Genomic DNA, 27,716 nt, shown 5'->3' on the forward strand with positions numbered 1-27,716 from the left:
AGAATTGAACGAACATGACTACGAGAAGGACCTGGCTGTGGGGAATGACACTTCCAAGTCTCTTTCGCATTAATGTGGGGCAACAGTCAAAAGTGGCCCCACTTACTGGGGCCAAGTGTGTGAAAGATAACGCAAAAATCACAGAACACAGATCTGAATACGGACATTTAGAGGAATTTCTTCATCAAGATTCAATCTGCATGGGCATAAACCAGTGAGGAAAAAAACATTTTAGGTGTGTAGTGTGTAAAGGAGTTCTCTTCAAGTCAGATCAAGGTCCAGATCCAGAACAGCTAGAACAGTAAATTATGTTTTATACCAAGTTTTTATATAAACTCACAAGTCACAAACCAATTGCACTTATAACATATGTAAACTTTATTTTTATATTACATGTACTGTCTCTATTTACACTTTAGACACTTTATTTGATGTTCAAAATAAAACAATAAATAGGTTGCAATGGAAGAAGAATGAATATTTATGAACAGACTTATACATTTTCTTAAAGCTGCATAAACCGCAGTTAACTCCTAGAGATATGTGACAAAAATGAATCACGTTCCTTTTTCATAGTAATTCTGCCATTTTAATTACGGCCTGTCCTGCATGGTCACAAAGTGACGAGAAAACCGAGGTGGTGTTGACCTGCAGAGATGAGAACAAGATGAAAACGAGGGTCCCACGCTGGCAGATCTGTCCCTGGACCCCGCCGGACCGTTCTGATGTTCGTGTCTCCCATGCTCGCTCCTTCTGCTGAAGACGGGACGCGGCGAGGTCACGACTGGGCCTTGCAGGTGTGAACGTCCACCTCTTCGTGGCAGTCCTGGCAGTGCACGGCACAGCACCAGTGAAACTTGCACTCGCACTTGGTGGATCGGCTGACCCGCGAGGTGTCATAGCCACGCCCACAGCACATGACCTCACAGCTGTCTGCGGCGCGTGACGTGCGGCTGCACACCCGGCCGGCTGTTCCTGCAGAACCTGGTCAGATGGAGGAGAAGACAGTTTGTGTTGTGGAAGATCTAGAATCGGGGACTCTGTGCAGGTTAAATAGAATGAAGATCCAGATTTTTCACCAGGAATAAGACACAACAAAAAACCGTTTAAACCAGGAGATCTGCTCTACTCCCCTTTATCGGTTGTAAAAGTGTCTGAATCAATTTGAATCCTTTTACTCCAGCATTGTTGAAGTCCTTTTTGTTTCAGCACTGACACCTGTTGTCATGTGTCAATGTGTTTGAAGTAAAAGAGAGTTTTTTTCTCATTGTGACACCTGCAGCACAGCACACGGTGACACCCCAAAATGTGTCCTCCGCATTTAACTCTACACCCATGTGGAGACGGTACCTTGGCGGTTCAAAATTCTGCAACAATCCACAAAGCAAATTAATAAAGTACCATATAATATTAATAACAATTAATAACAATATGGACTCCAGGCATCAGGGCCATTTGTACATCTAAATTCATCTGGATCTGCACAGATACACCTGGGAGGGACATTGTTGTCCCATGCATGGATATTTAGCAAAATATAATACATTTGTGCAAATACACAGAATTTAAAGAGCCAATGAGATTTTATATCGCCTCCTTGTGGTCTCCCAAGAGATGTCATTATGGACAACATTGTCAAAAATCCTCATTATAAATCAGCGTGTCGATATTTTACTGCACCATTTTTTTGCTGGTTGTTCTGTGGTTTGAGGAGGAATAAGGAATCCTTCTTCCAAGGTGATATAATACAGAATTTCTGACTGGAAGTTGCTTTTGGCATGCCGGAATGGTGACAGGGGCCACCAGAATGAGGTGTCCAGTGGTGGCTGGCCGGGCATCTGGCTCTCGGAGGGGATGACCGCTGGGTCCTTGGCGGACGGGGGCGAGATGAGAGACTGCTGACAGGACCTCTCACCTCCCGCCTGAGCCTCATCACATGCTCATTTTAAAGAGGTGCTTAATCTCCCCAACAGCCAAGCGCGGCATGAGCTTGGCACAGCGCCGTCACAGCCGCTGGCCGTCTGCTCGCCATGTTTACATTCGCCGTCGTAAGACGGCCGCCGCGTGTCTGGCCGCTGCTATCGCTTACATCACGCCGGCATCTACCTGAGCCGCGTCTGCTTATTGAATTAAGATGAAGGGGTGCCAAGAGATGAGTTGAGCATGCGGAGCCACGGCCAGAGCTAGAAATTGATTTCACACTTCGAGAGAAGGGGCGTGGGCCCCCGTCCGCCCTCGGCCCATCCGTGACGGGGCCCTGGCCTTCTCACGGCACAAGCAGCCTACCAGAAACCGACACCCGGCGTGGCTAATGAGAGGCAGCAGTCGCCATGTGACTTCCGATCAAATCATATCCTGAAGGTCACTGGCTGATCCCATGAACGCGGCCTTCCTTCCCAGAATTCCCTGCCTGTCGAAGGGAAGTAATTTATCGAGCTTCGCGGCCGGGTTCGGTTTCAGCTACCGTTCTGCCCACAGATGTGTGGTAATGTGCCTTAAACACACCGTCACCCGATACCCGGGATCATCTGCAGCCTGACGGGCTGCTGCGAAACACTGCCGGCCTCCCGGCCCCGCCCGGCCCCACCCGGCTACACCTACACCCAACACCGCTGCGGGTTCGGAGCTCGGGCTGCATCGCGTTCTCTACTTACAGTCTCTTTGTCTCTGAGAATGCAAGACTAATGTCTAACAGAGCTGGAGCAGAGGGAGGGTGCAGACCAACAGACGCGGCAGGGGAGGAGCCAAACCGAAAAATATTCCTGTAAAATAAAACTCCATATGACATTTAGACATTTTGTGGACATTCAGGACACAAGAAGTCCCCGCAGAACGTTGTCCAAAGCATCATAACGCATTCATCGGCCCTCCTTCTACCCATAGTGCATCCTGGCGCCATGTCTTCTACAATAAAGTGACACCCAAGTATTGGACAACATGAGACTTGGCTGTCACTGGTTCACCAGTTGTCCTTCCTGGGAGGACAGGGTCCAATCCTTCAACAGCGGCAGTTTTGGAGAAACTTTGACCCAGCTTTCTAGCCGGGTCAAAGCCGGGTGGTGGTGGCCTAGTGGGTAACACACTCGCCTATGAACCAGAAGACCCAGGTTCAAATCCCACTTGCTACCATTGTGTCCCTGAGCAAGACACTTAACCTTGAGTGTCTCCTGGGACAGTCCTGGGGGGACTGTCCCTGTAACTACTGATTGTAAGTCGCTCTGGATAAGGGCGTCTGCCAAATGCCTTAAATGTAGCCACTCACCTCAAATCGGTCCTTGACAAAGTCCCTCAGATCCTTACGTTTGCCCACATCAGACACAGGAACAAGGTGTTCAATATAGTCCGTCCACTGTGAGGTGTCAATTTAATGAAGGTATAAACGACCTGCCGCTCGGCGTGGAAACGTATCTGTTTAAAATCGCAAGTCCACTTTAAAACACCGCAACACTGTCTCATTACACCTTGGTCAGAGTACCGGGACACTATTGCACTAGAGTAGCAGCATAGACGCGTATTTCTGCACTGGTTGTACGATGCCGAGGGACTGAATCAAGACCACCACTGATGAGACAACCAGACAGGTACAGGTGTGGACATGGACTGCTAGTCCCACCACGACCCAAAATGGACTCATCACTCTGAGCATCATCTGCATGGACAATCTTAGAAATAATGGACTTCTTACACTCATGAGTCTCCATCCAGAGAGGGTCTTGGAGCAGGACATTTAACACTAAGTGTCTCCAGGGGGACTGTCCCTGTAACTACTGACTGTAAGGGGTTCTCGATATGGCCGGCTGGTAAATAATCACCAGGAAAACTGACAATGAATGCATAAATGTATACATTTATAATGAAGTTATAGAAAGGCTGATGACAAGGCCACTCACCGGACTCATGGTCCCGAATGCAGTAGTCAGGGGAGTCTTCAAAGTACACCAAGTCATTCTTGGTGGGCCTGTTGAACCTCAGCGGGGCTCCAGAGAAGCCCGTGCCGTACTGGTTCATCACCACCTGGACAGCGGCGTTGTACTTCTTGCGCAGGTGGCCGCCCACCTGCCGGAAGTCGGCCATGGCCGTCCAGCAGGTGCGGACGCTGCAGGACCCGCTGACGCCGTGACACTTACACTCCAGGGACATAAACCGCTTCACTGCCTGTGGAGGAGAAATGGACCAGTGTGACTGAAGTATGAAGCATTTCTGGTTCCTGCGTCTCCCTGCACATATGACATTATTTATCTCTCGGAATGCTTATAATATATCATAATAAAACCTTTTATTTGTGAAATGGGTTTGATTTAAAGAAAATGTTACTTTTAATCTCTTCTATTAGAGATTATATTGACTGGGTTAAACAGATTTGCATTACTAAAAAACTACACTATTCATGGGAAATTCTCGACTTTTAGGCGACTGAAATGACAAAGACTAATAAGGATTAAAATGACAGATTAAAAGTAACATTAAAACCAGGTACAGTAAGAAGTGGAGAAGTGGAGCTGAAGACGTGTGTGGCGCCCTCCAGGACCAGTGGTGGTGACCACCATCGTTTCTCAACTCCAGACCTGGAAATGCACCCAAAAGAGACCCTGGGGACAGCGGGTCCGCAGCTGGAGTGGGTTCTCGAGGACCACAGGGGGCGGTGTATCTACCTTCCTCCCCACGCGGTTGTTGTGAAGGTTCATGAGCGCCCTGGCGTCTCGCTCCTTCCTCTCCTTGGCGTCGATGAAGGCCTGGGCAAACTTCATGGCGTGCTCCACGTTGTCACTGCAGCCACCCCAGTCGAAGGTCCCCTTGGCGTCCTGAGAAGAGCCCTTCTTCCCGGGGTGGCAGGAGCAGGAGTCCAGCTCCCCCTGGCTGCAGGCCCGGGTCAGGGTGTAGACCACCCCTGCCGAGGAGATGGCATAGAGAAACGCCGCCTCACGGCTGCCTGTGGGTCACAGGACGAGCGAACCCTGTCAACTTTTAACACACACACACACACACACATCCCACCATGTTCGCACTGTGTGTGTGTGTGTGTGTGTGTGTGTGTGAGAGAGAGAGAGAGAGAGAGAGACAGGCTATGGAAGCTTCTCTGCATATTGATTCATATAAAACTGTCAACTTGTCTCCTTCACAGACACATCCCACCATGTTTGTACTGAGACTGTGTGTGTGTGTGTGTGTGTGTGTGTGTGTGTGTCAACTTGTCTCTTCCACAGACACATTCCACAGGACCCCCCAGATGAACCTGGATGCCCAGATGAGATGTTCTTCACACCGACCTCACGTTGGAAATAAAGGCGATAATAAACGTGGTCTCACTGCGCAGCAGCAGCCTGCCGAACCCGCCCTGCCTGCCGTCCCGCTCCAGGGTGTCGCAGCTCCAGCGGTGGTTCTGGAACTGGAAGCGACACTCGGCGACCCAGTCGCGGACTCCGGCGCCGATGGCGCGCATCACCTGCGGCTGCCGGCGACACATCTGGCGCTGGCGGCTCACCAGTCCGGGGACGTTGTCGCACATCACCCGCGATCCCAGGGCGCCCATGTACCTGGTGAAGGGTGAAGGGTGGAGGGTGAAGATCGAGGCAGCGGCGCGACCACCAGGACCCCACGACCACCAGGACTCACCACCAGGACCCCGCGACCGCCGACGCGCACCACGCCACGGCCACGGAGAGGCGCAGCAGCGCGTCCATCCCGTCTCGGGGGTCCGGGGCTCCGCCCGGTATAAATCCCGGGGGGTGGGGACGCCGGGCGCGGATTAGCGCATTCTTCCCAGCTTTCCCACCGTCTTTCATCTTCCTCCGCAGATCCAGCACCAACGGCCTTTTACTTTATTACTTAATAAAGTGTAATATAGAGATGCAGCGTTTCATCATGTTGGTGGAATTGAAATAATGAAAAGAGGAAAGAGACGATAAGCACGTTTGCTGGCCAACTATTTATTCACAGCTTTAAAGTGGGTCTAAGCAACAAATATATATATATATATATATATATATATATGAGGGAGAGAGAGAGAGAGAGAGAGAGAGCTGACAACCAGAATCATTTCAGATGATCAGAACGTGTGGTTGGACAGATGGACCTCGTCCAGCAGGACTGAACCTCCTCCGTGTAAGAGCAAGAAGAGAAGTGACCATTTCAGTGAAAAATGAACATCATAAAACAAATTCAACAAAACAATGCTGAAAAAAAAAAAAAAAAAAAGTAACACAAAAATCGAAATATTAAAATGATAATATAATACCACAGGAATGGCAAATCATTTTTTCATTCATTTTTTTCATTTTTCTGTTTTATTCAGGTACAATGAAAAAAAAAAAAAAAAAAAACTCCTTCATCCTGACCCAAAAGCTGAAAACTTTCTTTAAAGGAGAAGCAGGTTCTTAAAAGGGACTTTGAGGAGGAGAAGCAGAACGCCGGCTCCGAGCACGGCGCCCAGCGACAGCTTCTTCAGGGCTCGTCTCCTCCGGTTGGAACTGGGCCGGCAGGGGTGGGAAGAATACTGAGCCGCATCAATCTAGGCAACAGGGACAGCATCACAAGGTTAGAGATGAGTGGGAACGCAGTTCAGCCATTTTCCACTTTCTAAGCCGGCTAATGAGCTAACGTCCTAATCCTAACTGTATTACGCCCATTCCTTCCACTTCACTGGACAGCCGCCACCCTGTCCCACCCCGGAGAAGCGGGAAAACAAGTGATCACTTGAACTAAAAGGAATTAGCCACCTATGGAGAAGACATCTCATCAAGATCAACGTGCTTCACCAAAACACAAGTGCTCGAGAAGCGGAGAGAAGCCTGTGTTCAGATACAGACCTTCTGTGGACCGATCACAAAAGCTGGCTCTGTTACCGGCGCGGAACCTGAGACCTTGGACACTGTGGCTGATGGGAGAACGTTGTGCAGACGTTTACCACCCACTGATTTAACCTGCATAATTATGCGTTACATAATTACCAGAACACCAAGAACACAACGTTTCATTTACATGGCACCCTTCATGAAAAGTTCCAGGAAGCCGCGGAAGTTCGTCAATAAAAAGTTGCCTCATTTGCCTCTGTGTTAACGGTAAAAATGAACACAAAGAATAAACCAATAAAAATTCTGCAAAAAATCCGGCATTTTGGTTTCCGGTGATTGTGTCTACAGGTACAAACATTAAGAGAAGCAGGACGAGGAGCTGATGCGAGCCATACTAACCCAGTCTAGAATAATCACAAGGCTGAATGGTCGATGTCAAACAGAAATCCATTTTTTAACCCAATAAATACTGTTGCTGGGATGAAAACGTAAAAGCAGAGATGCAGGCGCAGTATCGTCACAAGGTGGCGCCACCATCACCTGCTCAGATCCAGGTAAGACCTCCCTGACCGCTTTCTCACTCCTGCAGCCCATCTCCAACATTTAGTCCAGATGTAAACAGCAGCAAAGTAAAATGTACGTTGTTACTCTACTAAAGGCCTTTTTTTCGTGCAGTGGTGCATTCTGGGAGACATTTTAACTTTAGCTGTTTCAAGAAAAAAAGTTACCACCCACATTTACATTGGTAAGAGCCTCCCATTGGATAATTACTGCATGGATGAATACGTCTCACTTCTTAAACAACCACACATGCCGTGGTCGTAGAAAAGACGTCAACACGGGGCAGTGGTGGCCTAGCGGGTAAAAAAAAAAAAGGACCCGTAATCAGAAGGTCGCTGGTTCGAATCCTGCCATGGTGCCACTGAGGTGCCCCTACACACCGCTCCCCGGGCGCCTGTCATGCAATCACGTAAGGGATGGTTAAAAGCAGAAGACACATTTCATTGTGTCACTGTGTGCTGTGCTGTTTCACAATGACAATCACTTCACTTTCACTTCAACAGTGAGCATTTACACATGTACAAATCAAGGGGTTGGGACTAAACTGATGTGCTGCCTTATAAAAACCACTGATCAGAAAGGATAAAACTGGAAGATGTGGTCCAGATCGACCCTGTTCCAGAGTGGTGGTGCATCACAGCCGTCATGTCTAGTTATTACCGTCGAGGGAAGAGCTGTAATCTGGAGTTACTGCAGTCGGTCAGGTGGAGGTTCAGCAACATTATGGTACGGGCAGTTTCCAAGATGACAGCATGAATGCATGCCGCAATCAAGGCTAAAGGCCAGACGGTGTCTCACTTTTTGCCACTACATTATCGCTCCTTTTTAGTTAGTATGTAATTGTCAATAAAATAAAAACTAAAAGACTTTCATGAATATTCTATTCACAAAGGAACATGGATAACATAAATTCAACACCGTTATCCCCTAAATTAGCTCATTTCAATTTGGATTCCAGCAACAGGTCCCGAAAAAGTCGACAGAGGGGGATACTAACGGCTGAAAAAGCAAGAATATTACAAAAGGTTTCAGCTGGAAGTTAGATGATATCAGGTCTGTAATGTGATTAGCTATAAAAGGGATGGCCAGAGGCTCTTATGCTATATGTTGATGTATCTGTAAAAAGTTTCTTATACAACTTCCTGCTGTAGTGCCTTTTCTATGGACACGTTACCCTTTCAAAAACAGTTACATTTAAATTTACTTATCAAATTATATACCAGAATATTTATACCGTCTATGGTTAAACTTCTCACACCATGAATTTTATGCCATGTCGCACAACCCTGATTTAGCTGCTTGCGAAGTCCATAAACCATCACATAAGTGCTTCTTTTTCTGCAGAGAGAAGAGATTTTTTAACAACTAGCATTACCGCCTCATACATCCTGGGCACCGCGGCCTCTGTAACCTCTGTTGTTGAACCCAGTGTTTTCAACTGTGCTACAGCGCACAAATCTTGACAAATAAAAAATGCACAAGTAATTCCCAAATTTTTAAAAAGAGGCCAGGTGGATGGGGGGCTTGTTTACGGTATCCAGCGTTTTTGAGTCATTAGGTTTTGGTTGTTGCTGAACTGTATGTGGATGGTGCCTGTTCAAATAAGCTTGTGACGAAGCTTTGCAGGCAAACACAACATCTACTAACACTGCAAGAACCCACCCCTGAACATAGACAAATGCCCCTTCCTACAGTACTTTAATTGTTTCCTGCTTGCTGTCCAGTCATCTCCCTGATACTCTCCCATCATTCAATACCAGGTTGTGCTTACAACCTTTTCTGAACTTCCTACATTCTATTACTTTTGTAGAATATACACATTGTCATGCAACAACAACATTACTGGAGTACCACAGGGCTTGGTACTGGGGCCATTTATATTTTTCTGTTTACCACACTATGAATCTCCACCTCTCATTTGGTAGTCCATCTTCAAAAAAAGACCTAGTCATTTAAGATTGCAATTAATTCCCTACAGATTTGGGAATTTCTGCATTCGTTACAGAATCACCTACATCAACAGAGGTTTGTTACTGTATGTTACATATTCCAATTTCCAATGTCTTTAAACTGTGGTGTTGTCTGTATATCTGTAATATCATAATACTGCTAAACTGGTTTTGATGTGGGAACGATTTGGTTTTTGTTTTAGCTCCCCTCAAATCCCACCCAATCCATGCAGTAACCACCAACAGCAATGAAGAGGCAAGGGTCTTAGAAGACTAACCTTGCACAGAAGGTCAGTGAGACATATCATCTCTTTCTGGAGGTCCATGGTCTGAGTAACCAGGTCAGTACAGATGGCTTGGGCCTCCTTTTTAGAGTCCCAGGTCAGGACCAACTGTCAAAACACATAATAAATCCATGTATTTATATTTATGTATTGCATCATGAAAATCAGAACCCATAGTACTCTTTTGTAAAACTGCTTTAAATGTGAAAAGCAATATTCATGTAAGGTTGTAGGTTAGTTTGGTAACGTCAATCTCCTCCCATCAAGCATGTGTGTGTGTGTGTGTGTGTGTGTGTCTATGAGTGTCACCTCAGAGGCACTGGACGGCAGACGGCTGATGACATCCTGCACGGTCATCGTCAGACAGGAGACCTGCTGTCGCAGGCTGATGAGGAAATCGTAAAGCTCCTCACTCCTGTAAAAAAAAAAAACAAAAAAAAAACAGAACACTGCACACCCAACTCGTCCATACACCGCTGTCATCCTGTTTCGCTTACACCCAGTCGGGTCTGTGAGCCTGAATAATTTGGTCTGATTTGCACAAAACTTGGTGGCAGATGCCATATATGCCAAGTTAGATCCCAGTAAGATACAGTTCTGGACCTTGAATTCATGCCCATATTTTCAGTTCTAACAGGTAGCCAAAGAGAGATCATATCTGACTGGACGGCTGGAAAATCAGATGGCATCAAACTAAATTATACACACACCCAGCAGATCACACACACACACACACACACACACACACACAGTCACTCTTTTTTACATTTAGAATTATGGCATTATGATGGGAGTGACTTACAATCAGTATTTACAAGGACAGTCCCCCTGGAGACACTCAGGGTTAAGTGTCTTGCTCAGGGACACGATGGTAGTAAAGTGGGGTTTGAACCTGGGTCTTCTGGCGAGTGTGTTACCCACTAGGCCACTACCACCCTACCAATTAATCAGGATCAGTGAAAAGACGCACCACTTCCACGGCCACGTACAGGCTGCGACTCTTTCTGTGATGGATTACCACCATATTCTTATCATCCAGACGGTGTTGAAGTGGAAACCGTTGCAGTGGTGTTATAATATCTCAACCACAGACCCCTTCCTTGACCCCCAGCAGCCGTTTTCTGATTCCAACACTCTGTCAGGAGCGCCGGTAAACACTGTCTCCTCCGGGACGATCTCGGAGTGTCTCTGTGTTAGTTTATCTAGGCAGACGAGAGTGATAGGCTCTGACACCAGAGCTACGACTCGCAGGGGTCGGGGGATGTGAACCGATTTATCTGCCTTATCACAGACACTCCTGTGGGTGGTCGCCATTTACACACATACACACACACACAAGGAACAATTGTCCCATTAGTCCATACACCATGTTAGATCATGTACCCTTCTGAAGCGATCAACACACCAGTTGAGACTTAGAAGTAAGTCCCAGGTTTGTTTACAGTGGACCCATCACAGAAGGATTTAAAATCTCCGGGTAAGGAACTGGGACCTGGTTAAGATTCATGAAGTGAGGAGCCCAAGTAAAACGGAGCTGTCTGCTGGGGAGTAATGTGTCAGTGCTCCCACCTCACAAATCACCGCTGCTTAAACCATTAGTGGAGGTGCTTCAGCATGCCTTCATGTGTGCATTATGACAGCCTGGACCTCATGTCAGGCCGGAGATGTACTCGTCTGGAAATATGTGCATGTAGTATGATTTTTGGTCTCATGTATATCATGTTCATTTCATGTGTTCGTGTAAAGAACCGTCTAAAGTGAGAAGCTGCAATACCGAACACGTCACAAAAGTTGAATCCTGAAGTTACACGTGGTGCATATGTTCATGAGGTAGCCATCCGTCTACACCCTTGGAATGGGTACCACCAGTACCGGCACTGGTACTCAGGCTCCCTCTAGTGGTATGTCAAGAAACTGGCCTTAGATACTGTGAATTTAGTTATTACACATAAAATTTGCCTGCAGTACTGACAGCGAATTGTCTCCTGTGTTTTTCAATACAGAAAATAATAGAGCACTTTTCACCTCTGTTTAAGCGTGCAACTGTGGATTCATGTGACCGTGGGTCTCTTGGTAAATGGGTTGGGTTGCGTCAGAAAGGTCATCCAACGTAAAACCTTTGCCAGGTTAATTGTACGGACATTCAGATCAGTTGACAGGCTGTGGCGACCCCTAATGAGAGAAGCCGAAGGAAGAAGAAGACTCTAGGCCTGTAAACTTACAGTACCAGTTAAACCAGTGCCTCCAAACTGTGACTATGGAATTGTGTAGAAAACGGAAAACCTGAATATGTTTTACATTTTATTCTTTAAAATTAGCCACCTTTTTGCTTCGATGACAGTTCTGCATACTCTCCCATTCAGCCTCATGAGGTCGTTCGCTGGGTTAATTCCTTGTATTCTTAATGTGTCTGAGACCATCAGTAGGGTTGGAACAAAGATCTAGACAATGAATAGCCCAATGTGACTAGTGTTCTAATTCATATCATGGCAAGAACCACTCTAAGTGAAGAGAAAAGACAGTTCATTACTTTAAGACGTACGTCAGTCAATCCGTAAAATTTCCAGAACTTCGAACATATCCTCAAGAGCAGTTGCAAAGACCATCAAACACTATGACCACGTCAGGAAGAGAACAATGAATTAAATCAGAGTTAACAGCACCTCAGATCAGAGCCCACATAACTGCATCATGAGTTCAAGTAGCAGAAACATCTCAACACCAACTGTTCAGTGGAGACTGCATGAATTAGGCCTTCATGCTCAAAATGGAAGTGCAAGAAGGCTCTTGCAAGGAAGAACAAGAATGTAATTCTGTCCTTTGGTCTGATGAATCCAAATTTGACATGCTGTTTCATTATGAGACATGGAAAAGGTGAGCAGATAGTTCCACATATGTGGTTCCCACAATGGAGGAGGAGGTGTGATGATATGGGGGTGCTTTTAAGAAATATAAAGCCTATTTTGATTTGTTGAACTACATAATTCCATACTTTGTGTGCAAACTTTTGACTGGTACTGTACATCATGCATTCCTTTTGGATAGTTTGTTGAAATTGATTGTCTGTATTGGAAAACAATACAGAAATATTGCAGATATAGTCTCAAAAATTCTAATGAATCATTCAAACTACTTAGCAAATGTATGAAAGTGGTGTACAGTATTTATTTTATTAATATGAAATAATTATCTATTTATTAAAATTCCAGTAGTGCTAATGAAGATGATCTGCCTAATCCCCAGAATTACTCTGATATAAGAGTGTTAACCCCTCAGCAGTGGTTCTCAAACCTTTCCTTGTTTGGTGAGATTTCAGCAGATCATCATGTTGAAGGTGTGTTGACATTGTTAAGATAGTGTAGTTAGTTAGTTAGAAATTGTAGGGGCTACTTAACGGTGCAAACAGGTAGGGAGTGCAGACAGTAATCCGTGCCGTACAGACAGGCCCAGACAATATTCACAACATAAAAAAACACAAAAAAAACAGAGTATATCTGGTAGACATAGATATTGAAGTTATGGACAACAAGGATGTGCTGTTTACAGGTCAGTATTGAAGCATTTTTTGTGCTTGTGTGTGTATATATGTATGTATGTATGTATGCATAGAAGACTACGGAAGATGCACATAGTTGAGATTATTGCTCAACTGCAGTTGATCATTTAAAATATTACGAAGCCGAATTAGCTGCACGAATAAGGGTTAAATTAGGAAAAGTAATATCAATCATTCTTATTGTAATATGTACAGTATATTGAAATGTGAAATGCATGAAAATATTCTGCTGAAAGAGAATAACCTTAAAAAAAAAAAAAAAACATTTTAATTCACTGTAGTCAAAAAAAAAAAAAATGTAAGCATGTAATGTAGAGGTGTGACGGTACATGGTATCTCGGATTTTGGGCCACAGTTTCAGTTCTTTTTTGATACATGTTTTGTTCGTATAGAGAACATGTCACGGGTTACTGTCTTGTGTTTTATCTATCGATTTTTGATAGACAGTAGTAGCCTAGTGGGTAACACACTCGCCAGTGGACCAGAAGAGCCAGGTTCAAACCCCACTAACTACCATTGTGTCCCTGAGCGAGACACTTAACCCTGAGTGTCTCCAGGGGGGGACTGTCCCTGTAAGTACTGATTGTAAGTCACTCTGGATAAGGGCGTCTGATGAATGCTGTAAACGTAAAATGTGACACACATATGTAGATTCCGATGTGAAAAGCACATTTAAGACAGGCTGTGTTATGCGATTGTGTTCTCTCCAAGTCACTTCCAGCTCAGCGATAGTCACAATAGTGCTAGTGAGTGAACGCACAATATCACATTATGCACATTATAGTTAAAATGGCTAAATTATGTTAAATAATACTTTATACACATTAACTGAATGAACTTCAGCACCACTTGGTGGTGAGGCTTCACACATTTGAACCTGCACCTTCGGCCAAATGTGTTCCATTTGTAGCCAAAGGTTTTGAGAATGACACAAATGCTGGTTTTCAGAAAAGTTTGCTGCTTCAGTGTTTTTAGATCTTTTTGTCAGTTGTATCTGTGGTGTATTGAATTATAATTACAAGCATTTTATAAGTTTCAAAGACAAGTATATGCAAAAAGTCAATATTTGCAGTGTTGGTCCTTTTTTTTCCCCCCAAGACCTCTGCAATTCAACCTGACATTCTGTCATTCAACTTCTGGGCCAAATCCTGACTGTTGACGACCCGTTCCTTCATAATCAGTGCTTGGAGTTTGTCAGAATTTGTGGGTTTTTGTCCTGAAGATTTGACAACAAGTTCTAAAGTGGATTAAGGTCTGGGGAGTTTCAATGTTTTGTTCCCCAAGACACGTAGTTCTCACTTTGGTCTTATGGCACGGAGCTCCATCATGCTGGAAAAGGCATTGTTCTTCAACCAACTGTTCTTGGTTCTGAGCTATTCTAACTCAGTCAGTATGACAGAATGATCTCCAGCCTTGTGCTCCTCGACACTCTCATTTGTGTTAATGAGTGGATCACTGAAATGATCTCAAGGTCAGACAAGGTGAATCATTTCTCCTTATTTTTGTTAAACATGACATATTTGTTGTTTTTTTGAACATTTGTTGTGTTTTGGTTTTAAGAATGTGAACTGCATTGCAGCTGCGATTATTAATATTGAGTCTACAAGAATAGCGCTTTAAATGTGTAAATGCTCACCGGCTGTCTATGATATCCAAGTTATTGAGGGTTTCCAGGTCGATTCGGTCCAGGCAAATGTTCTTAATGGCCGCCATCAATTTATTTTGATCTTCGGGGTTTGTGATGCCAATCTACAGTCAAATGAAATAATCATCAAGAAGACACCAATCTCCATCCTACAAATCATTATCCAAAACTGGCTAAAACACGAATCATGATAACCTTTTCAAAGTCATCTTTCGTCATACTAAAGAGGTCGCTCCAGATGACATCATGTTGCTGTGAATAATAACAAAATTGAATTATTTTCATATTGTTACCCCACTGGCATGATGCATCTTGAAACACTTCTGGAGGAACTTACACGAAGGACATCTGAAAGGTGCTCCAGATTCAGCCCATGGAGCAGTAGATCAATGTCACATAATTTCACAGAACTAAAACGAGAAAAAATCAAGTTCATTAAATAAAACTAGCCACAAACATGGGCTTCAAACATTGAGGAGTGGTATCGCACAGAAGAGCATCAAGCGGTGTATGAGAAAAGCAGGAAAATCCTGGATCAAGTCACCCAAGCCAAGAACCAGCAGATGGCACTGCAGAATCTGGTCCTCGAGGCCATCAAACTGACCTCTAAACCCTAAACCCACCAACACATTCCCACAGTCAAGATTCAAAAATAAGAAAATAAAATCTTCTTCTCCTATTAGTGGTCACCACAGTGGCTCTGCTGGTCAATTGACCTTCATAATGCAACCTGGCACCAAAATATTTACTGTCGCCTGAAACCACTGTGGCTGCGTTAAAATGACTAAAATCCTAAGTATATGAAATTAAAATGCTACATATCCAAGAGGCAAACAAACAAGAAAAAAGTATGACCCAAGCCATACGTCTGTGTGTGTGTGTATATGTATGTATGTATGTATGTATTACACACATAGTGGGTACAAAAAGTATTCAGACCCCCTTATATTTTTCACTCTTTGTTATATTGCAGCCATTTCCCTCATTAATTTACACACAGCACCCCATATTGACAGAGAAACACGGAATTGTGAACATTTTTGCATATTTATTAACAACAAAAAACTGAAATATCACATAGACCCTTTGCTGTGACACTCATATTTAACTCGGGTTCTGTCCATTTCTTCTGATCGTCCTTGAGATGGTTCTACACCTTCATTTGAGACGAGCTGTGTTTGATTCTACTGATTGAACTTGATTAGGAAAGCCATACCCCTGCCTATATAAGACCTTACAGCTCACAATGCACGTCAGAGCAAAATGAGAATCTTGAGGTCAAAGGAACTGCCTGAAAAGCTCAGAGACAGAATTGTGGCAAAGCGCAGATCTGGCCATGGTCACAAAAAAAAATTCTGCTGCAATTAAGGTTCTTAAGAGCACAGTGGCCTCCATAATCCTTCCTAGAGCCGGCCAAATGGAGAAGAGCCTTGGTGAGAGAGGTGAAGAAGAACCTGAAGAGACCTAAAAATGGATGTCCACCAACGTTCACATCCAACCTACCAGAAAGGATCTGCAAGGAGGAATGGCAGAGGATCCCCAAATCCATGTGAGAAAAACATGTTGCATATTTCTAGGGCTGCAACAACGAACCGATTGAATCGATAAAAATCGATTACTAAAAGAGATGGCAACGAATTTCCTAATCAATTTGTTATGTGAACACACTCGTCTCTCTCGTGCACAGATGCAAGCTGAATTTGGCGTCTCATAGACAGTGCGTAGCAAAAAAAAAAAACGAGCGGAGGTAGAGGACAGATACATGGCGGAGGCAGAGAAATCTGCGCGAAAATATGCAAAAGTAACAATGAAGTGGCAATGATCCAGCACCTGAAACGCAAACATGTTGGAGTGTTTGAGGAAGAAGAAGGGAGTTCAGCAGCAGGGTAAGTCGCTACAGACTACAGAATCTGGAGGAGGGGGGATGAAACAGTGTTCGGACTGTTCTCTGCGTCTCCGCATGGACGATGGAGGGTGGTAGTAGCCTAGTGTGTAACACACTTGCCTATTGTGTCCCTGAGCAAGACACTTAACCCTAAGTTGCTCCAGGGGGACTGTCCCTGTAACTTCTGATTGTAAGTCACTCTGGATAAGGGCGTCTGATAAATGCTGTAAATGTAAATGTTAACCCGTCATCCAGCTTGTCAAGCATGACAAGTTAGCGTTAATAACTGTAGTAAAGCAGGGGTGCTATAGTTACTTTGTATTAAAAGACTAAAGACATGTTTTTATTCACTAGCCTTTTTTGGACCATTCATTTTTCAATCTGTTGTCATGTATAGCTACACTGCAAAAAAGGCTTTTCTTACCTAGTAATTTTGTCTCGTTTCCAGTCCAAATATCTAAAAAAATCTTAAATCAAAGATTACTATACAAGAAAAACGGCATGAGAAAATTAAGTGATGCTTAAAACTTCTGTTTGAGATATCTCATTAAGATTAGTTTTCTTACCCCATTGGCAGATAATTTTGCTTTTGCTTTTTTCAGAAAACAAGACAATTTCTTATGATATTTCATGTGTCTAGTAAATGTATCTTGATTTAAGATTTTTTAGAGATATCGACTGAAATCAGTTAGAAAAGCATTTTTTGCAGTGTGTGTGTGTGTGTGTGTGTGTGTGTGTGTGTGTCAGTGTGAGAGTTTGTGAGTGTGTGCATCTGCAGTGTAGTACAGAGAACAAGTTCTGACATTCAAACAAATCCTGTTCAATTTTCTGATTTGTATTGTTCTTTATTTTTTTATAAATTATTTATCGTTATTTAAAGTGCTCAGGTGGCACTTTATTACCACAATCATTCCGGTGCCAAAAAAAGTCATCTCCTTCCTGCTTTAATGACTACCGTCCAATTGCACTTACCCCCATCCTCATGAAGTGCTTTGAACGGCTAGTCATGAAGCACATTAAGTCTGTCCTTCCCCCCTCACTGGACCCCTTCCAGTTTGCATATCGGCCCAACCGCTCGACCGATGATGCCATCTCCACTGCACTCCACTCAGCACTCACACATCTGGACAAAAAAGACTCATATGTTCGAATGCTGTTCATAGACTTCAGTTCAGCATTTAACACAATAATCCCACAACAGCTCACACAAAAACTGATCCAGCTGGGGCTCAACACCTCACTGTGTAACTGGCTGTTGGAGGACCACAAGCAGTACGGGTTGGCAGTAACACATCCAGCACCATCGTTCTAAACACGGGGGCCCCTCTGGGATGTGTGCTGAGCCCCCTTCCCTTCACTCTGCTGACCCACGACTGCACTCCGTCACACTGCTCCAACCTCTTCATCAAGTTTGCGGATGCCACGACTGTGGTGGGACTCATTAATAACAGGGATGAGTCTAACTACAGAGGCAAGGTGAGCCGCCTGGCCGCATGGTGCGGAGACAACAATCTCTCTCTGAATGTGGAGAAGACGAAAGAGATTGTTGTTGACTTCAGGAGAGGAAACCCTCAGCATGCTCCTCTGACAATCAACGGTGCATCTGTGGAGAGAGTGAGCAGCACCAAGTTCCTGGGTGTGCACATTACCGAGGATCTCTCCTGGACAAAAAACACCACTGCATTGGCCAAGAAAGCACAGCAGCGTCTTTACTTCCTCCGCAAACTTAGAAGAGCAAGAGCACCAGCCCCCATCATGCACACATTCTACCGAGGAACCATCGAGAGCATCCTGTCTAGCTGCATCACTGTGTGGTTTGGAGCCTGAAATGCGTCCTGCCAAAAAACTCTCCAACGCACAGTAAGAGCAGCTGAGAGAATCATCGGTGTCCCTCTCCCCTCCCTCCAAGACATCTACAGCACACGCCTTACCAAGAAAGCCCTCGGCATAGCAGCTGATCCTACCCACCCAATGCAAACCTTCTTCAGCCTGCTGCCATCAGGGAGGAGACTGCGGAGTCTCCAGGCCAGGACCAGCAGACTGAAGGACAGCTTCACCCATCAGGCTGTCAGGAAACTCAACTCCCTCCCGGCTCTGCCCCCACTCCCCTCACTCCCCTCTTCTGCTCCACAAACTTTCTGAACTCTAAATCACACAAACTGACCATGCACCAGTCACTCTGTGCAGCTCTGGTCTGCCAACTACCTCACTTGTCACTTTGTCACTTTAAACTTACCTCTGTTGCACTACATGGTTTTGCACTCTCCACCATGTGCCCTTATTTGTATATGGTGTTTTTAAAATTGTATATTGTGTTTTTTAAAATTGTATTTATACCTTTGTATTCAAATGTTACTGTTTTGTATTTAATGTTACTTGTATGGGTCTGAGAGTAACGTAATGCCAATTCTCTGCAGGTCCTGTACATATGGCAGAATTGACAATAAAGCTGACTTTGACTTTGATTTAAAAAAAAAAAAAAAAAAAAGTCTATATTTGGCAGATGTAAAGCATACATGTGTATGTTTTTTGTGTTAGTCCATTTTTATTTTATTTTATTATTATTATAACAGCTCAAGGAGCAACATGTTTGTGCACTTTCTAAAGATTTTGGTTCTGTTTTTGAATAAAGGGTTGGAAATGAATGCTTTTCTTGTTTTTTTTTTTATCCGATTCTACAATTAATCAAAAAATAATAATCGACATATTAATCGATTATTAAAATAATCGTTAGTTGCAGCCCTACATATTTCTCAAAAAGATTCATGGCTGTATTAGATGAAAAGGGAGCTTCTACTAAATAGTGAACAAAGGTTCTGAATACTTAGGACCGTATGATATTTCATTTTTTTTTTATAATAAATCTGCAAATCTGTCAACAATTCTATGTTTTTCTGTCAATATGGGGTGCTGTGTGTACATCAACGAGGGAAATGATTTTAGAAAATGGCAGTAAATTTAAGATTTCTACATTCACCCAAAGCAGAATGCTCTTCCTTCACAAAACACTTGATGGCGCCCTTGCACACCAACACCGCCGGGAACACTGACCTCTCATTGTAGGCAGGAACTGGGTCCCCATCCCTTTTAAAGAACTTGAAGAGATTGTCCTCTTTAGAAGAAACAGGATTCGCTATACCATCATCTGGTAGAGCTAGAATCCTGGAGATCTGAACCAACAAGAAAATCAGTTTATGGGGTTCCTGTTCAAATTCTTGAGTGGAGGTCTTTATTTGAAGGTGACAGAAACGGAGTAGGAATGAGGAGTGAGACAAACAGAGCTGCCAGATGTAGAGTTGTACCTGGTCGTGTTTGAACTGTTTTGCCAGGTCCGCTGCATTCAACCCACACTTGGTTTTGATCGTCTTATCAGCTCCCTGCTTTAGGAGCTGAAGAACCACCTCAATGTTGCCATACTGCACTGCCACCAACAAGGCCTTCAATCAACAAACACGCAGCAAAGAAGTAAATTAATATAGAAAGTTGATACTTTGAGAGTAGACCTGTGATTTTATTCCCCTACAACCTATCTGGGCAACATACCAGCTTATTTATCAAATACTAATGGCTAATAACTAATGATGTGTGAATTCATATACATTACTTACAATGTCAACTGAATGTGTGTGTGAGATATAAAAAAAAAAGGGACAATGGTCCAATATAGATAAGTGCTCAGGACCAGTGTTGGGAGGAGTAACCTGCTCAGGACTCACAGTAATGGAGTTGTGGGTGCTGGGGGAAAAATACCTGCGGGAGACACAAAAGTGAACCTTCCAAGCAATTACGGCCAGTTTATACCGTGAAGCCGCCTTTATCCTGGACGTTGACCTCAGCTCCATGACACAAGAGCAGGTTAACCACTTGTGCATAGCCTTCCTTCGCCGCCATCATCAGGGGAGTCACGCGAGATCTGATGGAGAAGACAAGACTGTGGGACTACTAGGGGGCAACAGATTACAAAGACCATGATCGATCTCTCTCTCTTTCTCGCTCACATATTCAGTCAGGAATAGAGGTAAATCTCAAAGTAAAACAACAAAAATACCCTATTAAACATTCATTAGTCAAAAGCTTGATTAGTCTATTTGATTAACAAGCCAAACCACGTTTACAAAAGGACAAAGAGCAAAAAGTAATTCTAGTAAAAACTGTAGAAAATAAAACTTTAAAAGTGTGAAGGTAGCTACTTCCAGCAGTGGGCAGCATAGTCTCTGTCCCTGGACATCATTAACTGGCATGACCTGCCTGATCTAAGGGACATACCAGGACTTTATAGGACTAGTTTTGTAGGATTAATACATTTGAAATCACCTGCAGGTCCGATGGTCTTTTGGGGAATATTACAACAGCACGTCTGCACTACTGACAAGAAATGAACCTTGCAAGACGCCATGTCATTCCAGTACTCAACCTAATCTGTAAACTCTTCTTATTTAAGATCTAAACCAATCAAGACTCCTGATAAGATGACAGTTTTTTTAATATGGCCATAAGAATTCAGCATACACAACTGATGCCCTATGAAGTTTTAAACAGAAAATACATTCCAAAAGCATTTCAAACAGCCAGTCCTGTGCAGAAGATGTCCCCATCACCTGATCAGGTCATCTGCAGATTCAGCGCGTTCACATGAAGCAGAGAACTGTGCAAACCTGAGAAACCTGAGCGTGAAGGTGGAGATGCGACCCTGGAAATAACCAATGAGCATGAGGACAGCTGGACAGTGAACTGCTGTGTCAGGGCCAAGTAATTCAAAGTAATAAGATGATGGGACAGATGTTGTGGTCACATTCCGGTGCACAAATGTCCAGGAATTCGTGTCGGAGCACAGATCAGGGCAAAGAGCAGAGGTAATACAGCACTGAGCAGCTCAGGCAGGATTCAAGTGAATCCACTAATCAGTCACTAGACCAAACCGCCAAGCTCACACATTAACTGCTTCGTGGAAGAACGGTGACGGCACTATTGCACCTTTCAGACAGATCAAGGAGATTGTCAATAATCCAGTTACAGGTTTTCACTGAGTATCTAAAGATCAACTAAACATACAAGCATTGGTCCACACTAGAGCTAAGATGGGATTCAATAAAATAAAATTCAGCTCGTCCATTTAAATGCAGTGAGTTTGGTGATGTGGACAGATAGATCGACGGTTGAATAATTAATAACTACAATTAGATGTGAGAATCATAGAGTGACATATTACAGGACAGTTATGTACAATTCAACATAACTGTTTAACTGTAAAAAAAAAAAACACGTGGATTTTAAAATCACTGCATGAACTGAAAAAAATACATTTACTATTTATGAAGCAAATTGCCTTCAGAAGTTCCCTTTGTTTTTCGTCTTTACGAATAAATACAACCTGAAATCTGACCTGGCATCCAAGGTGCCTGGCATCAACCAAAACCACACGCAAACGGGGGCAATTAAAACGCCACTTTTTATCAAATGGTGCATCGAGGAAGCATAATTTACTGGTACGGGGTCCATGGGAATGCCCACTGGCCATTTATCAGAATGGGTGACACTTTCCCAGGGCTCTGAACAAGCACAACAGCGGCTCGGGTTGGCAAGGCCACAACCATCTCTCATCCTGACACCTTCCAGCCACCAACTACGCGTTTCCTCTTCATTGACAAAGGAGGGCACAGCGTTTAAAACGCCACTCATCCGACCTCTTTCCGGGGCGCTGAACTCCGCTACAAACCCCACTTACTACCCCACTTGTTACTAGATGTATTTAAATGACAGACAGCATTTCCCAGCATGCCACCCAGGACGTTCCAGTTTCCCCGTTTCCATGGACACCTGACGCAGCTTGTGAAGGGCTGACAGATTGGGCGTGTTGGAGGACACACTGTACACCGTCCCAACATTTGAATCGTAATAAATGGCTGAGTTTGGAGGTCCAAGCTACCTTTGTCTCACTGTCCTGTTTACCCCACGCTCCAGCAAAACTCAGCTGGAATGAATCGGCAGTTCGAAAACACGTGCAAGTGAAGGGGTGGGACTCTGTCCCGCAGCCACATCCTACGGCGTCCCTGTGCCACTACTTCAAATATTTTGTCTGGAAAGGAAACAATCCATTTCCAAGCGATGTGCGCATTCGTGTGACGTGTGTTGGGTTCGCCTGTGGGTCCGAGGTGTGCAGATCGGCCTGCTTTTTAGCTTCTTATCCTCCATCTGGTAGGAGAGCACATGTTTACAGTCCACCCGTCTGTAGGGACTTTGTGTATTTGTGTGTCTCCTCGTGATTATTGGTCATGTTAGATGCTGTATGAATTAGCAGGTGCACAAACTGCACAAATAACAGATTAAACCATTCATATAACATGTTTATTGATTTCTGGCCTTGTCTCACCAGTTTAACTAGTATTAATTCTATTGATGTTTGCACAGTGTGGAACATCCAGATGACTGCAGACTTCTACCTGATCTTGGATCAGTCTTGGACTAGTGTGGTCAGACATTTATTTACAGGGAAGCAGGGCAGCGGTAGTATTTGAAATCTTCTTTGTATCATTTATTGATTATGACAAGTATTATTAAAACCATCGCCAATCCATCCCGTCTCTGCCTCAATTTCCCCGTGATTTCTACCACAACTCAGAAAACAATGCATTGTATATAGCGTATAGAAGCATGTGCCTTCTGTGTATAAAATGAAAGAAACAACAGATCCTACATTTGAACCACCATGCTTGGTTTGGCAGCTTTTGAGACAGACGCTATCTTGAAACTTATCTTTAAGTAAAAAGTCTTGGTTTTAGATTTCAGAGCATCTTTTGCTCCCACTGAATCTTGAGTTAGACGCTACACCTTCTAAAGTTATTAAATCGTATATACAGCCTCTCCGCATAGATGCGGACACGAAGGCCCTGCAGTGATCATCGTTAGACCCACCCAGCATTCACTGCCACCCAATGTCTGTCTTTCCGCGCTCCCATCAGGAATACGGGATCAGAATCCTGTTTTCCTTTCACGCCGTACTCAGCTCTTAACCCTGACATCACACGTTCAATACCCGACCGTACTCATCCTTCTCGACACACTTCAACCACCTCAGTGTCCCCAACTCTTCATAAGAGGCCTATACCACCATACAGTCTGAAGATTGCTTCAATTCTGTACCTTCTGCACCACATACTACTAAATGTAAAATGTAAATGTACTATGTGCATTTATGATAAGATGCAAAACTGCATTTGGTTGTTCTTGCGCAGTGAATCTGGTTGGTTGACTTTACAGATTTGGGGGCCCTTATGTGTTTTCAGAGGGACGTTCCCCTATTTACTCTGTTTAAAGTAATTGCGTCCTGGGCCTGTAACTCTTACCTGTTGCATGCACTGGGATCTGCTTTGCGGGACAGCAGCAGTTCAACACACCTGGCGATTTTATCCTCAGCAGCTGAAGCCGTGCAGGCCGCCATGAGAACAGTGTAAAGGTCTGGATGGATGCACGCGCACACACACACACACACACACACACACACAGTTAGGTGGAGTCCTGTATCTGAGCGTATACAGGCAGACGTGCTGCAGCAGGTCAGTTCTTGTGAGCCTTTTAGGCCCAAGTGCGGTTTACATCACAGTCGTCGGTAAGAATGCAGACATAATCTGTTTGGGTCTGCGGTCGTGCAGAAAAATAAATACATAAGTTCAGAGAGTGGCTGACGGGGGCTTTTATCCATCAATGCAGCATTCTCTGCACCTCAGAACAACACAGAGGGGAGGAAGTGGCAGTCGCTCCAGTTTAATTGCTTCCTTTCAAAGTCTGAGGGGTCAAATTCACAGACCCGCAACACTGACTCCCCTTTCTGCAGTGGACATGATGGAATTCTCCGAATGACTTCACTCCCCTTTCTGTTCACCCTGACCAACCACATGAATTCAATTTCCAGCAGGAAAAACAGAAATCAAACGTGCAAACTGAAAACACACATGTAAAATAATCGATGCCCCCCCCCTTTTACGTCAGTGCCATTAAACAATGTCAGATGAGGTGGAGCTCTTACACCCAGCTCTTACTGGTCACTGTCACACGTGCACAGATTAGAAAAATGTGTGAGACTGATATCAGAGGATCCTTTTCTTGTGTAACCATACAAAAAACTATCAAAGCACTTTTCACTTCCACAAATCTGCATTAAATAAGTACATGATAACCATGTTTAATGCAAGCACTCGGATTTCATCGAGTCAAGTGTGAATCCACGGAAGTGCCCTGATGGTCTGAACACTCACAGCACATTCAGGAGTGGTCAGGGCCACAACGTTACCCCGTCCTGACACTGAAATTCAGTGGGTGACGGCCTCCGCCTGTAGTCTGACTTTTAAAAATGCAAATAGATGTTGTGGGGAAATGAAAACAAAGAGTTAAAAAAAAAAAAACTAAACTACAATCAATCAAAAATTTTACATTTAAGTGTTATTGTAAAAAAATGTATACATATGTTCCCGGGGGGGCCTAGAATTGTACCATTTATGACACACATACCATTTACAGCATTTACCAGGCGCCCTTATCCAGAGCAACTTACAATCAGTAGTTACAGGGACAGTCCCCCTGGAGACACTCAGGGTTAAGTGTCTTGCTCAGGGACACAATGGTGGGATTTGAACCTGGGTCTTCTGGTTCATAGACGAGTGTGTTACCCACTAGGCTACTACCATCTATGCTGAGGAAGCCAAAATTACATTTGTATACAGTAAATGTACTAAACAGTAACACCCAAAACTCCTGTATTCTATATAGACCAGAGCTGTAAATCTTGGGTCAGGTTCGTACTCAGTTTCTATCATTTTAGTCGTGCTTGGGTCCGGTCCACAGTACTGTCCGGTTGGAGGACCCGGACATGGGGTGAGAGGAGGCGATTACCGCTCTATATATAGACTCTACGTAACCTGCAGGTTAAAACCAGGAGAATAAGAGCTAAAACCTACAACTGCTGCCTGTATTGATTTGCAATTAAAAGTTTGTCATTGATCATCGTATTCTTTTAATGTGTGTATACGGGAAGTAATTGGGGCTGGGAGGGGTCCTGGCTTGTCTTGGACACAGACTGGGGGGGCTTCAGGGAAAAAAGGTTGGGAACCACCTGCAAAGGAGATCCATTTTGCACAAGGGGGGTTGCTGTGTTTGTCAATGCAAATGTGCAAAAAAAACCCTGAAACAACCAATTATTAGGGGTGCTAGTAGCCTAACGGGTAAAATACTCATCTATGAACCAGAAAACCAGAAGACCCAGGTTCAAACGCCACTTACTACCACTGAACAAGACACTTAACCCTGCGTGTCTCCAGGGGGACTGTCCCTGTAACTACCGACTGCAAGGCGCTCTGGATAAGGGCTTCTGAGAAATGTAAACTGTAATCATGCTTCTTCCATCCTTTTAGAGTGTTTTCTTTTAAATAATAATTCGTAATGTGTAATGATGGAGCTTCTAGCCTTTGACAGTCTCTTTTGATCTGAGTGTATTTTAATGGAAAGTGAGGAAGACATACACAGACACACACACACACACACACAAACACACACTCTTACCCCTGCTGAAGTTGGCACTGGCCCCACGGTCCAGCAGCACTTTGGCCAGATCGTGGTGGCCGGTGTGGACAGCATACATGAGCGGTGACCACTGGAAGCCCAGTCGGGTCTCGACGTCCATGCCTGTGGAGAGAAGAGGTGAGAGAAGAACGCGTGGTGCTGCGTGGACGCGCCGCCGCACCGTGTCCGGAACTCGCCGCTGTCCAGTAGCTCCTCCACCAGCGGCACGTCCCCGGCGTTGATGGCTCTCTTCAGGAGGAGCACCCGGTCGTTTCCGGGCTCGGTTCGGGGAGTCTGGCGAACACAGAAAGAAGAAGACGTGGGAGAAGAAGCGCGTAGCCTCGTGTCACTGACGTGCACCGAAACGCGAAGTGGCCACCTCGGCGTCCGGGGTCTCCTGAGGACGCGACCCGTGAACGTCCAGCTCATCGCCGCTCTCGCTGCTTTCATATCCTGCGGGAAAACACTCTCCTAGACCGCCCGCCATGATCCAGCCGTCTTCATTAACGCGCCACGTGTTTGTGTTGACGCGATGACGTCATCGCGTTCATTTCAAATACCACTTTACAGTGGTTCGCAGTCCATAATAATATGTAATGTGTATTCTTTCATGAAACATCATAACAATAATATTAATGATCATTATTTCTGTGATCTTTAATGAAAGAATAAATTATAGATATTTCGTGTAATATATGGCGATTTTCTAGCAGATTGATCGTACTGACCAACAAGTTCTTCAAAATTCCAAACGTAACACATTTTAATCCTAAATCCCTAAACATGTAGAATGGGGGGTTGGTTGGAGGTACACAGGTGTGACCTCCATGATGCAAACGTATGTATTTGGAGTGGAATATTCTATCTGACATAACTGAGACCAGTCTTCGTGTCGGATTGGACAGTTGTGAGGAGGATGAGTGAGAAGAGGTTAACCCAAGGTTTAAACGTGCTTCAATGATAATGCTAAGTTCAACAATGGCCATAGAGTTTTGTCACAAATGTTAGTATTTTAACTTAACACTAATGTCAGTGGGCAGTGGCGGCTTTGCGGGTAAGCAAATCTCGAACCTCCAAGGTGCCACTGAGCAAAGCACCGTCCCCACACACTGCTCCCCGGGCGCCTGTCATGGCTGCCCACTGCTCACCAAGGGTGACGGTTAAAAGCAGAGGACACATTTCGTGGTGTCACCGTGTGCTGTGCTGCAGTGTTTCACAATGACAATCATCACTTCATTTTTACTTTCAGAACTGTAGGTTGGGCTCTCATAACTCATAACGAATAAATCAGAAAAAGTCTACAGATGGAGAACAATATTGCATTGCAGCTGAGAGAACCCTGAGATAACAGTCTCCTACTCAAGACACGTAAGGTCATTGTTAAATGAAAACAAGTACATTTCGCAATAATCAGTTTATGTAAATCAATATTTGATCAATGTTTCTTTTTTTATTATGCCAACACGTCAGCTTAGATAAAGTGAACAAACGCA

At 44.3% G+C, this 27,716-nt stretch overlaps 2 protein-coding genes across 3 annotated transcripts; both read right to left on the reverse strand.

Moving 5' to 3' along the window:
- Positions 1-465: 465 nt before the first annotated feature.
- On the reverse strand, positions 466-5,819 carry wnt2 (wingless-type MMTV integration site family member 2). Its single transcript, XM_028986113.1, has 5 exons — positions 5,614-5,819; positions 5,308-5,534; positions 4,653-4,930; positions 3,891-4,155; positions 466-984 (listed from the first exon to the last, which is right to left on the reverse strand). Exons 1-5 carry the CDS (start codon positions 5,781-5,783, stop codon positions 779-781), a joined length of 1,146 nt encoding a protein of 381 aa, XP_028841946.1. The 5' UTR covers positions 5,784-5,819; the 3' UTR covers positions 466-778.
- A 531-nt stretch (positions 5,820-6,350) lies between these two features.
- asz1 (ankyrin repeat, SAM and basic leucine zipper domain containing 1) lies at positions 6,351-26,742 on the reverse strand. Of its 2 annotated transcripts, XM_028987673.1 has the most exons (13): positions 26,603-26,739; positions 26,421-26,517; positions 26,224-26,346; positions 24,015-24,126; positions 20,473-20,584; positions 19,974-20,108; positions 19,723-19,841; positions 15,124-15,196; positions 14,982-15,038; positions 14,778-14,890; positions 9,895-10,000; positions 9,580-9,693; positions 6,351-6,508 (listed from the first exon to the last, which is right to left on the reverse strand). In XM_028987673.1, the coding sequence occupies exons 1-13, from the start codon at positions 26,708-26,710 to the stop codon at positions 6,356-6,358; spliced, it is 1,422 nt and encodes a 473-aa protein (XP_028843506.1). In that variant the 5' UTR covers positions 26,711-26,739; the 3' UTR covers positions 6,351-6,355. The 2 variants fall into 2 exon arrangements, with proteins under 2 accessions (XP_028843506.1, XP_028843505.1); XM_028987672.1 differs by having other exon boundaries at positions 26,421-26,742.
- Between the last annotated feature and the right edge of the window lie 974 nt (positions 26,743-27,716).

The sequence above is a fragment of the Denticeps clupeoides genome, chromosome 7 (assembly GCF_900700375.1).
Source record: "Denticeps clupeoides chromosome 7, fDenClu1.1, whole genome shotgun sequence".
In the NCBI taxonomy this organism is placed as follows: domain Eukaryota; kingdom Metazoa; phylum Chordata; class Actinopteri; order Clupeiformes; family Denticipitidae; genus Denticeps; species Denticeps clupeoides.